The sequence below is a fragment of the Enhydra lutris genome, unplaced genomic scaffold (assembly GCF_002288905.1).
Source record: "Enhydra lutris kenyoni isolate GAN:26980312 unplaced genomic scaffold, ASM228890v2 scaffoldscaffold20, whole genome shotgun sequence".
Lineage (NCBI taxonomy): Eukaryota > Metazoa > Chordata > Mammalia > Carnivora > Mustelidae > Enhydra > Enhydra lutris.
Window position 1 is genome coordinate 31,125,762 of NW_019154104.1, and position 13,400 is coordinate 31,139,161.

The window sequence follows — 13,400 nt, forward strand, 5'->3', positions numbered from 1 at the left end:
TAAGGATTCAACGAGTGATTAAGCTCATCATAAATTACAGCGTGCTATGTGAGGACTGAGTATCCTTATTGAGGGAAGTTTTGAATTTAGAGCACCAAGAGATATTGGTCTCACGGTGGAACCGTTGTATAACTGAGTCTCTGGGTGTCAAGGAGGCTGCAAACATCCAGCTGGGGGACACGTTTCTCTGCTGTCTCAGCAGTGAGTGTATTTCTCCGTCAGGACTGGTTCATTGTTCTCCTGGTACAGTGTCTTTCCTGTTTCTCTTTTCCATGTTCCGTTCCTCTTGGTGGGCTTCATAGTTCAGGATGTTTCCAGTGAAGCCTTTTCCACATTGCTCCCTCCCTCTTCTCATCAAGACCCATAGATTAGCACTAACCACATGAGGTTTTGTGTATCTTCAGTTTCTTTTGCCTGCCTGGCTAGATCATAAACTGCTTGAGAATAAGAACTGTTTTTAATGTTCTTCCCATTCCTCCACAGTACTTAGCACAATGTGAATTACAGGGGCCCATATGCATTGAGGTGCCTGTTGAATTAAAATGCTTAAAAGTGATCTTAATGAAACCAGGTACTTTCTCCATTCAGTTGAGCTCCACCTACAATTTTACCCACCCGCAAGTTCCTTCCTCCCACTGCTATACATGACTTCTTTTTGGCATGACTAGAGGTTGAAAGAATTGTAATGCCTTGTTCTTCAGCCCCCAGGTTTCCCCAGATGCCAAGTAAACATTCCTTTTCCTGCCTGAAGATCATCTGTGACAACCTTGGCCATGGCATCAGTATCAGAGCCTATTACATTCAGAGAGTTCTGCCCCTTGTACTATCTCCTCAATGCCATTCCCACAAAGGTCCAGAAGGGCTTCCGCTCTATTGTGGTCTACCTCACAGCTCTCGATACCAATGGGGACTACATTGCTGTGGGCAGCAGCATCGGCATGCTCTACCTGTACTGCAGACACTTCAACCAGATGAGAAAGTACAACTTTGAGGTGAGTCTTGCTTTTCTTTACTCCTTAGCATGTAGTCACCATGGCTAACATTTAACATGCTCATGTGTTCTAGCATGGGATAATTTACTTCTGATTTGGCCTTAGTGTCTCACCCAAACAATACTTTAAAACCATCTTTAATTGAAGTGGACTGTAACTAAAAACACTTTTTTAACCTGCCTCCAAAAATCTAGCATCTCTTTAAAAGAGAACATTTTAGTGTTCAACATGTAATAGAAAACTTTGGAAGTAGGTATTTTCTTCTTGAAGTACCTTGACTGACTCAGTTAAATAATCTGTAGTTTTTCTGCTGAAATTATTATAAAAAAGGGATTAGTATCAATATTGGCCAGCTCCTAGAACAGATGCGTCTTAAATAAGATCACTTCTGTAGAACACTGCTGTTGGGATCTCAACTGACCTCTGTTCTCCATTGGCTGACTTCAGGCATTGCATGTCTGTGCATTGTAGGTGCTGGTAGGCAACACCTGTTGACGGATCAGCATTGAGTTCACCCACTGAGCCAGTAGCTGGGGTTTACTGAGTATGTGGCTTTTGTGAGGAACTCAAAGGTGACCAACTTGTGGCTCCTCCCTCATGGCCTTGTGGGGCTCTATTCTGTGGTTAGTGGGCTTTTCTGAACTAAGACAAGGCTTTTGTGTTTAAGTGAAATGCTTACAAACATTTGTCTTTTAATAAATATTCAACTTATTAAAGTTTTAACTCAAAAAGTTAGTTTTTCTTGGGACACCTGGCTGGCTTAGTCGGTTAAGTGTCTGACTCCTGGCTTCAGCTCAGGTCATGATCCTAGGGTCGTGAGATCAAGCCCCCACATAGGGCTCCATGCCCGGTGTGGGACTGCTTAAGATTCCCTCTCTCCCTCTCCTGCCCCTCCGTCCTACTCGTACATTTGCATGTGCACATATTCTCTCTCTCTTTCTTACAAAGAGGTTTTCTTTTTCTTTTTTTTTTTTAAGATTTTATTTATTTATTTGACAGAGAGAGAGAGAGATCACAAGTAGGCAGAGAGGCAGGCAGAGAGAGGGGGAAGCAGGCTCACCGCTGAGCAGAGAGCCCGATGCGGGGCTCGATCCCAGGACCCCGAGATCATGACCTGAGCCAGAGGCAAAGGCTTAACCCACTGAGCCACCCAGGCGCCCCCAAAGAGGTTTTCTTAAGCCTTTATCTTTATACTCAATTTAAAATAACAAAAATTGCTGGCATGCGTATAACACTTACTATATGCCAGGGATTCTCCTAAACCTTTGTGTATATTAACTCATTCATTCTTGTAAAAACTCTGAGCCAGATACTGTTTCATCATCCTCACTTTACCAGGGCGACAACTCAAGCATAGAGAATTAAGTATTATTATTATTATTATTTTTTAATTTGACAGAGATCACAAGTAGGCAGAGAGGTGGAAGGGGGGCGGGGAAGCACACTCCATGCTGAGCAGAGAGCCCGATGCAGGGCTCAATCCCAGGACCCTGAGATAGTGATTAAGCTGAAGGCATAGGCTTTAACCCACTGAGCCAACCAGGTGCCCCGAGAATTAAGTAATTTACCCAAGTCAGGCATTCAGTAAGTGGTAGCACTGTTGTCTGAACTTGGGCAGATTGGCTCTAGAGTTTATATTAATGTTCTTGTATAAAAACTATTGCTCGGGATGCCTGGGTGGCTCAGTGGGTTGAGCCGCTGCCTTCGGCTCAGGTCATGATCCTAGGGTCTTGGGATTGAGTCCCGTATGGGGCTCCTTGCTCAGCGGGGAGCCTGCCTCTCTCTCCGCCTCTGCCTGCCTCTCTGCCTGCTTGTGTGCTTTCTCTCTCTCTCTTTCTGACAAATAAATAAATAAAATCTTAAAAAAAAAAATAAATAAACTATTGCTCTTGCTTTTGTTTAGTTTGGTTAATAGTGCATGACTGATTAAATTCCCCAAACATTTAAGACCTTTTCATAGTTAATCTTTGAAAATATAGTTATGCATTAATATATCTAAAATTTCTCCAGTACTTCAAGCAGTTAAGAATGAAGACTTATGAATCTGTCAGCAAACTTGTAACAGGATAAACCAAAGAAAACCCTACCCAGATACCTCATAATTAAATTGTTAAAAACAAAGAGAAATATTGAAAGTAGCTTTGGAAAAATGACATATTACTTATAGGGAACAATGATTTGAATGACCGCAGATTTCTCCTCAGAAAGCATGGAGGCTAGAAGACAGTGGTATAACATTTTTAAAGTTCTGAAAGAAAAGACTTGTCAATTTAGAATTCTTTACCTCGTGAAAATATCTATCAGGAAAGGAGGTGAAATAAAAGTATTCTCAGCTGGAGGAAAACTAAGGGGGTTTACCCTTTTACCAGGGGTCTGGTCTAAAGTAATTCCTTGTGTCAGGAAGTCCTTTAGCCAAAAGAGAAATGATACCAGAAGGAGACTTAGAGGTTAGTAATGAAGGAAGAGGAAGAGTAACTCTCTAAGTAAATAGAACAGTCTCTTTCTCTTCTCTTGCGTTCTCTGAAATAATTTGACGGCAAAAATTATAAAATTGTCTGTAATATAAGGGAACTCTATAGTGATAAGTTTTCTACATTCTACCTGAAGAGGTAAAATGTTGAGTCTAAATAAATTTTGGAAAGTTAAATACATAAAATTGTAATCCCACCACTAGAAAACATGTTATAGTAAAAATTACTATAAACCAAAATGGAATTTTTAAAAATGTTCATGGAAAATCTGTCATGGAAAATGATAGACCTAATTAAAACACATCAATAGTTATATTAAATGGAAATGATCTGTAAATATCAGTTAAAAGAAATGACTGGAATAGAGAAAAAAATCATGAACAAACTATATGTTTTCCATAAGAAACTCAATTCAAACTTAACAATATAGGTAGGTAAAAATTAAAAGGATGAAAAGATATCATGTAAATACTAATTAAAAGGTCAGAGTGACTATATTAATGTCAAAGTATTTTTTTTTAAAGATCTTATTTATCTGACAGAGAGATCACAAGTAGGCAGAACAGTAGGCAGAGAGAGGGAGAAGCAGGCTCCCTGCTGAGCAGGAGTCCTATGCGGGGCTGGATCCTAGGACCCTGGGAACATGACGTGAGCTGAAGGCAGACGCTTAACCAGCTGAGCCACCCAGGCACCCCATTGTCAACATATTTTGAGCAAAGAAATGACCAGGGATAAAGAGAGCTATTACGTAATGGTAAACGGCCCGGTTGACCAAGAAGCACAGCAGTCTTAAATGTGTGTGAACCTCAATAGCAGGGCTCCACGACATACAAAGCAAAAGCTGTCATAACTGAAAGGAAAAACAGAGGAATCCACGAGTCTAGTTGGAGACTTCAACACTCCTCTTTCAGTGGTAGAAGGATTTGACAGAAAACCAACAAGAATATAGAAGAGCTGAGCAGTGTCATCAACCGACACTGTCTAGTTGACATTTAGAGAATGTTCCACTCAGCAGCAGCTGAGGATGCATTCCTTGTTGGTGAACCTGGAACATTCACTGAGACCATATTCTGGGGCATAAAACACATCTCAACAGATTCAAATTAGAGCAGACCTCTCAGGTTTTCTCTGTTTTACTTTGTTTTCTCAACTTTTTAATTGAAGCGCAATTTACATAAATACACAAATCTCAAATATACAGCTTGATGAATCAGTGTATGTATACATCTGTGTAATCACCTAGATCAGGATATAGAACATTTTCAACAGTCCAGTAGACTCCATTGTTTGGCTCCCAATCAGTACTCCTCCCCCAGGTAACTGCTCTTCTGACCACTAACACTATAGAGTAGTTTTGCTAGCCCCTTAGGGTTTTTTTTCTCCCCAAGATTTTATTTATTTATTGGAGTGAGAGAGAGATAGAGAGCGCACACAAGCAGGGGGAGGGGCAAAGAGAGAAGCAGACTCCCTCCTGAGTGCGGAGTGCGGAGCCTGACGTGGGGCTCACGTCCAAGACCCCAGGATCATGACCTGAGCTGAAGATAGATGCTTAACCGACTGAGCCACCCAGGCATCCCAGCCACTTAGGTTTTAATTCACTATTAGGTAATCTTTGGCATTAAGGTTCAGTGTTGGAGTGTGTGTGTGTGTGTGTGTGTGTGTGTGTGTGTGTGTGTGTTCAGAAAGTATATTTGGATGGAACTGGAATACAGAGCAGGACATGGAATGGTGTGAGTTAAGGCCAGAAAGGCAGACAGGGTCTCCCACATGACACTGTAGGCTGGAGCCTGTTCCTTGGGCAGGGTCAGCTCCAGGACCCTTGTGGGCTTCTACCATGTGGAAGGTACTAGGGTCCCTTGCTCAGGTTGTGTTACAACCCAGTTCTTTAGTGTCTCATTGATCATCAGTTTATTGTCATTTTTTAAAAATATAACTATATAACTGTTTTTTAAATTTCAGCCTCCACACTCAAAAAAACTTAAGGGAACAAGTTTAGCGTTCCCTAGAATGAAGCTACAATTACACCTAATTGTCTATTTTATAGTTTTACCTAGAATTAGCATCCTCTTTATCATATGATGAGCCCTATGAGCTTTGAAGGAAAATGATGTGCTAGATAACCTTTGCAGGGATGACCGGAATTTGAGAGAATCTAGTACAAATTCTTGGAACCAGCAGACAAAGAGGGCACTCCAGGAAAAATCCCATATATATATATATACACACACACATATATACATACATACATTTTTTTTTAAGCTGGTTTTCTGTTACTGAGGAATCAGAAAAAAAATGTACTTTACTGGGGCCAAAATCCATTCTTGAGCAGCCCTATCAAAAGTGTTTTTCAAGCATCCATTTGGTATAGAATACAAACCTAGAATTGTGGAAGATCACAAAAGGAAATACAAAATAAAAATTGTTTTGGAAAGAACACAGAATTTGGAGTTAGATTATTAGGGTATGAAAAGAAAGCTAAGTATCTGTATATAGAACACACAGGGAAAGATCTGGAAGAGTACCCCTGAGTATCCATTGATGTGATACTCTCAGTCTCTGCGGGAAATGAGAATGGGATAAGCTAAGGGAGGGAATATGAAGAGGTATTTTTTTGTTTTCTTTAAATACTGTGGAATTATTGGAATTTTTTGTTAATGTTTTCATTTATTACTTGTGTAAACACAACAAAAATCTGTTCTGAGCTTTGGCTGTCAGTCATTAGCTACATGATCCTAGAGATGGATTAACTAAGTTGTTCTTGTCATTTTTGTCTTCAGAGCTGGCTGGGTCTTTTTTTTTTTTTTTAAAGATTTTATTTATTTATTTGACAGACAGAGATCACAAGTAGGCAGAGAGGCAGGCAGAGAGAGAGGGGGAAGCAGGCTCCGTGCTGAGCAGAGAGCCTGATGCGGGGCTCAATCCCAGGACCCTGGGATCACGACCTGAGCCGAAGGCAGAGGCTTTAACCCACTGAGCCACCCAGGTGCCCCCAGAGCTGGCTGAATCTTAAAATAATGTGGTACAATTGTACTCACAAGGAGCACTTGCCCTCCATGCAGTTGTGTCTCGTGTATATGAAGGGGACACGGCCTGCCAAGGAGCCCGAGGAGCTTGGCTGGATGAGGTCCTAATGGTGACGTGTTTGTCCAGAAAATCATTAACTGGCGTCTATCAAATCAGTCTTTTTTTTTTCCTTAAATTTTTAAACTAGATTTCCATTTGAAGAGATTGTCGCTACAGGGCAACAAGAAGTGCTCCCTAACAACTTGGGAATGGGGAAAATGTTAACACTAAACACACACTAGCTGAGATCTGAGATGGACAGAGTCTCCTTAAAGAGACAGAGGAGTGTCCCCCAGGCCAGAATGATTCTGAATTGTCCCCATATCAAAAGGAAAGAGGAAGGCACCTGGGTGGCTCAGTGGGTTAAGCCTCTGCCTTTGGCTCAGGTCATGATCTCAGGTCCTGGGATTGAGCCCCGCATTGGGCTTTCTGCTCAGCACAGAGCCTGCTTCCCCCCCACCCCCCACCTGCTGGTGATCTCTGGTGATCTCTGTCTCTCTCTGTCAAATAAATAAAAATCTTTAAAAAAAAATTTTTAAAAAAGGAAAGAGGATGTGACTGAAGGAAGAGTATATGGTCTGCTGTGCAACGTGGGAAAAATCAGGTTGAGCTACCTATACGGTAGGGCGGCAGGGGGATCCCTTTGAGAGCTGTGATCTCTTTGGAGTGGCTGGCCCTCATGCTTATAGCGGCTTGATCAGAAACGGCTCTGTGCTAGCCGGACACCTTTTCACCGAAACTTACTGTACACCCATGTACACCAGCCAGTGAGGGAAGAAGGTACAGGTCATACCTACGTGAGCATTCTGGTTTGTATGACTGTTCATTCATAAAATGATGAGTTGACTTTTGGCTTCAACTCTAACTTCTTGTGCATCAGGTGATCACAGGACACCCTCCCTGGGCACTAGACATGGCACCAGGACACTGAAGAAATCTGGGTCACGGAGGTCAAGGGCCATTCACATGATGATTCTCCAGTTTGAATGTCTGGGTTGGGCACATCTGCTCACTGTGGTGCATGAGGACACATGCGTATGCAGTACAGGGGTGAAAGGCAAGGGCATAATTAACCCCAATGTCAGTGTAGTGGTTCTGGTGACAGGAGGGCCTGCAGTCAGGGAGAAGGGCCCAGGGGCTTCGAAGGTGCTCTTGATGTCTGCTTTTCCGAGCTCGACAGGGACTCCATGGGAATTCATTTTATGACAGTCGAAGCTGGTGTATATAGTCTTGTATATGACCATATTTCATTATTTTACAAACAAAAAGAGAATACCATGCCATAAGGCACCTGGTTGTAGTGAGCCAACTCGCATGGTGACGGCAGTGATCTTGCCTGCCCCTCCCGCCCCTTGCACCTGTCGGAGCTGACCGCGTTTTGCCTGTGAGCCTCCTGCATGTGTGTGCTTGGCTCATGGATTTGGTGATGGGTCTTTTCCGTGTCCTGGACCATGAGAGCTCCTGGAGGTAGCCCCGTCATTTGTGTCCTTCACAACAGGCACCATGAGGCCATCAGTAGACCCTGGATTGCTCAGTCTTCCTGTGCAGGTCATTTTAAACTAGCAATGCTTTTAAGTAGGGTACTCGATGTTATTAAGCCCTGCCTCTGTTTGTAGACTTATGAGAAAAACAGTGCTAGATCGGTATTTTAATGCAGCCAGTGTGGTAAGAAAAAAATTCCATTTTTAAATAATGTCTCACATGAAGGATTGACTTTATGCAATAGAAATACTGCTAAAGAAGATCAGTGGTGGCTTTGTGCCTTGAGTGTTCTACAAGAGGCTTTGTGTATCCTGATTCAGTCATAAAAAATAAACCTCAAATATTTCATCACCTTATAGAGAATAGAATCATGGTCTATGTCTTTTTATTCTTTTTTTTTTTAAGATTTTATTTATTTATTTTTAAAAAATTTTTTTAATTTTATTTTTTATAAACATATAATATATTTTATCCCCAGGGGTACAGGTCTGTGAATCGCCAGGTTTACACACTTCACAGCACTCACCATAGCACATACCCTCTCCAATGTCCATAACTCCACCCCCCCCAACCAGATTTTATTTATTTATTTGACAGACAGAGATCACAAGTAGGTTGAGAGGCAGGCAGAGAGAGCGGGGGAAGCAGGCTCCCCGCCGAGCAGAGAGCCCGATGTGGGGCTCGATCCCAGGACCCTGGGATCATGACCCGAGCCGGAGGCAGAGGCTTTAACCCACTGAGCCCCCCAGGCACCCCTGTGTCTTTTTATTCTATGTGGTGGTTGGCAATATCCTAATCTCAAGGATTCTCTCTTCCTGGAGGGGGGGCGGCGTGTAACTGATGAGCACCGAAGCCACCAGCCTTCCCACTCGCTACTCCGAGCCAATGACTGGGCGCAGCTGGGTCACAAGGCGCACTTATTCTTGTGAAAACTGGGAATCCTCTGACAAGTGACTTTGGCTTGGGGTGTTCCTGTTGGTGTGGCTGCAACTTTCTGAAACTGCACTACGGTTGAAGATTAGCCTTTGCAGCCGCCCTTCCTTCCCTCTCTCCATCTCGAGTTGCAGGCCTGCCTTGGGAGCTGGCAGTTCTTCGGCCTCTTCCAGCTGTTTCCCCCGTCCCCTCACAAGTGTTTCCCCAAACAAATGCCTTGCATGTCTGCTTCCACCATCACGTCCTGCTCTTTGGAGGACGCAGACTCCTGCAACAGTGCCCCCCCACCCCACCCCGGCTTCTGTTGGTCACTGAGAGGAGGTTGAAGTCCCCGACAGAAATTGTGCATTTGTTTTTATCACTTCAGTTCTGTTCATTTCTGCTTCACGTATTTTTTTTAAATTGTGGTAAATTATACAGAATGTAAAATTCACCATTTTTCCTTTTAGTGTATAGTTCAGTGGTATTAAATACATTCAGGTTGTTACGTTGCGTCATGAATGTTATTTTTTTTTATTTTTATTTTGTTTTGAGAGAGGAAGAGGGTGTGAGAGAGTCCCAAGCAGGCTCCGTACCCAGCATGGAGTCTGATGCATGGCTCGATCTCATGATTCTGAGATCATGACCTGAGCCAAAATCAAGAGTCAGATTCTTAACTGACTATGCCACCAGGTGCTCCCCAACTTTTAGAGATGGCGGGGGGAGAGTGTTTCATGCATTTCAAAGCTCTATTATTAGGTACCTATACATTTAGAATTGTTCTGTCTTACTGAATAGATCCTTTTATCACTATAATATGTCAATTTTTATCTCTGGTAATATTCCTTCTCTGCTCTGGTGTTAATATGGCCTCTCCTGTTTTCTTACAATCAGAGTTTGCATGATAGATCTTTTTCCATTCTTACCTTTGGTTTATTTGTGCTTTTATATCCAAAGTGCATTTCTTTTCTTTTTTTTTTTAAAGATTTATTTGACAAAGAGAGAGAGGGTGCACAAGCAGGGGAAGTGGGAGAGGGAGAAACAGGCTCCCTATTGATCAGGGAGCCTGATGTGGGGGTTGATCCCAGGACCCTGGGATCATGACCTGAGCCGAAGGCAGTTGCTTAACCAACTGAGCCACCCAGGTGCCCCCAAAGTGCATTTCTTGAAGATAACATAAGGTCAGGTCTTACTTTTCTATTCAGTTTGACAATCTACCTTTTTTTTTTTTTTTTTTTTTTTTAGGTAAGCTGTAGGGGCGCCTGGGTGGCTCAGTGGGTTAAGCCTCTGCCTTCAGCTCAGGTCATGATCTCAGGGTCCTGGGATCGAGCCCCACATCGGGCTCTCTGCTCAGCAGGGAGCCTGCTTCCCCCTCTTTCTCTCTGCCTGCCTCTCTGCCTACTTGTGGTCTCTGTCTGTCAAATAAAATAAATAAAATCTTTAAAAAAAATAAAAATAAAAAAATAAAGTAAGCTGTACACCCAGTGGGGGCTTGAACTCATGACCCCACGATCAAGAGTTGCATGCTCCACCAACTGAGCCAGCCAGATGCCCCAACAATCTCTACCTTCTGTTATACCAAATTTAGGCCATTTATGTTGAATGTGATTATTAGTATGGTTGGGTTTAAGTCACAGTTCCTCAGCCTGACACCACTGACTTTGTGGTCTGGTGGTGCTGCCCTGTGTATTGTAGGATGTCGAGCAGCACCCCTGCTTCCTCCCTACTAGATGGCAGTAGTATCAGCCAAGTTGCAGCGGCCTCCAGACATTATCAGATGTCCCATGGCAGGGTGGGAAGCATAATTGTCCCCAGGTAAGAAACATTAGTTAAGTCTACCATCTTGGTGGTAGTTTTCTGCATATCCCACCTATTCTTAAATCTTACCATTTTTTCTTTTCCTATTGTCTTCTAGACTAATTATTTTTTCATGGTTCTATTCTATGTCCCTTATGGCTTATTAGGTCCTATCTGTTTTATTTCTTAGTTATTTTTCTAGGATTTACAACATTTGTCCATCTATACTCAAATAATATTATACCACTTTACAAATGATATAAGAATAGTACAACAATTTATTTTCCTTTCAGATTTTTTTTGTTGCTGGCCTGTAGAAATACAACCGATTATGTACATTTATAGATTTCTTTATACATTTATAGATTTCTTGGGGTTTTCTACATAGGTTGTCATTGCTGCCTGTGAAGAAAGTATTTTACTTCATCATTTCTGATGTGTATGCCTTCCAGTTTTTTACTTGATTTACTCTACTTGCTAGGACCTCCAGGATAACGTCCACAGAACAGACGTCTTTGCCTCAGTGTGTACACTCATTAGGGTTAGATTCCTCCTAGATCTTTTTTATTTCTACTTATTTCTTTCTTTCTTTCTTTCTTTTTTAAAAGATTTATTTATTTATTTGACAGAAATCACAAGGAGGCAGAGAGGCAGGCAGAGAGGCAGGCAGAGAGAGAGGAGGAAGCAGGCTCCCTGCAGAGCAGAGAGCCCAATGTGGGGCTCGATCCCAGGACCCTGGGATCATGACCTGAGCCGAAGGCAGAGGCTTTAACCCACTGAGCCACCCAGGCACCCCTCTACTTATTTCTATTCCTAATTTTCTGAGCCTTATGGTCATGAATGAGTATTGAAGTTTGTCAGATACTCTTTCTGAATCTGTTAAGATAACATGATTTTCTTCTTCTGCCAATATGGCATATTGTATGTATTGAGTTTGATTATTAATTCAGCTGTGCATTACTTCTATAAACCCCACTCTGTTGTGATGTAGTATCTTTTTTAAAATAGTGCTGTAGTCGTCTCAGTAATAGTTTATTGTAGTCATTTGGTATCTGTATTCATGAAGGATATTGGTCTATAGTTTTCTATGATGTCTGTCTGGTCTTTCTCATACATGGTAAGTGTCTTGTACACTTGACTTTTTTGTCTGAATGTCTCTATGTCTGTGAGTTTAGACAGGCGTACATTCAAAGCTAATGGTTTTTCTCTGTCAGCGTTTTGAAGATGATCTTCCATTGTCTCCTGGACTCCATCGTTTCTGTTGCGAAGTTTTGCTCTGTTTTGTTAAAGACTTTATCTTTAATCTCTGCACCCAGGGTGGGGCTCAAACTCACAACCCTGAGATCAAGAGTTACGTGCTTTACCAACTGAGCCAGCCAGGTGCCCTGAGAGGTTTGTTTTTAATACTTGTTTGTATCTGGTCATTTGCCTTTCGTCTGACATGGTACAGTCGTCTCCTGGTCTTTGAGGCATTGCTGTGTCACCACACAGTGTGTTCAGTGTATTTCTTTCCTTTAATCTTTGTCAGGGCTTGTGCTCCTGAGGACACAGGCCTTTCATCAGTTCTGGGCATCTAATAGTCCTTGTCTCTGAACATGTTGCCTCCTGTTTATCCCCTTTCCTTCTGGCGTCCCAATTAGATATAGGTCAGACCTTTATATCTGTCCTCCAGGACTCTGCTCTTTCTTATTTTTTATCTTTTCTTCTGTCTTTCTTACACAGGTCTGTCATCTCGTTCAATAATTTTCTTTGAGCTCTGCTATTTAATCACAACTAAGGTTATAAATTCTTTTGATTCTTTTTCATTTCTTTTTTTTTTTAAAGATTTTATTTATTTATTTGACAGATCACAAGTAGGCAGAGAGGCAGGCAGAGAGAGAGAGGGGGAAGCAGGCTCCCTGCCGAGCAGAGAGCCCGATGTGGGGCTCGATCCCAGGACCCCGGGATCATGATCGGAGCCAAAAGCAGAGGCCCCAACCCACTGAGCCACCCAGGCGCCCTGATTCTTTTTCATTTCTGATAGTAACTTACTATTCTGTTTTGAATTCCCTTTTATGTTTCTTTAAAATTTTAAGCATATTTCTTTTATGTTCTGGGTCTCTTCAATCTAAATGCAGTACTTGGGTGGGGGCAAAGGATTGTCCAAGTCTTTTACTGCTTTTTTTTTTTGAAAGATTTTATTCATTTATTTGACACGCAGAGATCACAAGCAGGCAGAGAGGCAGTCAGAGAGATAGGAGGAAGCAGGCTCCCCCCTGAGCAGAGAGGCCGACACAGGGCTCAATCCCAGGACCCTGAGATCATGACCTAAGCCGAAGGCAGAAGCTTTAACCCACTGAGCTACCCAGGTGCCCCTATTACTGCTTTTTTTAGTTGATTCTTCTTCATGGGGCCTTTTTTCCTGTGATGGTTTCTAATTAGGAGCTCTGTGGCTGGTCCCAATATTTGTGAATGCTGAGGGACAGGGGTCAGGACTGTGTCCCACAGGTGGGGTTTGTACTTACTCTGCCAGGCCCCTTGGACTGCTGCTCACATCCAAGCACTTCAGATCGACTGCCTGTGGAAAGGAAAAATACATTCAAACTCGGATGCTAAACAGGGCAGGCTTGGGATGACAGATTCTTGAGGAACATTCTTCTTTTTTATTTATTGCAGTCAATGTCTGAGAGAAGACAGAGTTCCT

The 13,400-nt window shown here is 42.4% G+C and overlaps 1 protein-coding gene across 2 annotated transcripts in view; it reads left to right on the top strand.

Annotated features, from left to right (window-relative positions):
* Positions 1 to 699: 699 nt before the first annotated feature.
* The window catches only part of LOC111148490 (tectonin beta-propeller repeat containing 2), an 86,974-nt gene continuing 74,273 nt past the window's right edge, over positions 700 to 13,400 (top strand). Inside the window, exon 1 of one of the 2 annotated variants that reach the window (XM_022505072.1) lies at positions 700 to 992. In XM_022505072.1, coding sequence (XP_022360780.1) covers positions 774 to 992 — 219 coding nt within the window. In that variant the 5' untranslated portion in view covers positions 700 to 773. The remainder of the gene's footprint in view (positions 993 to 13,400) is intronic. The other variant, XM_022505073.1, reaches the window with a different exon arrangement.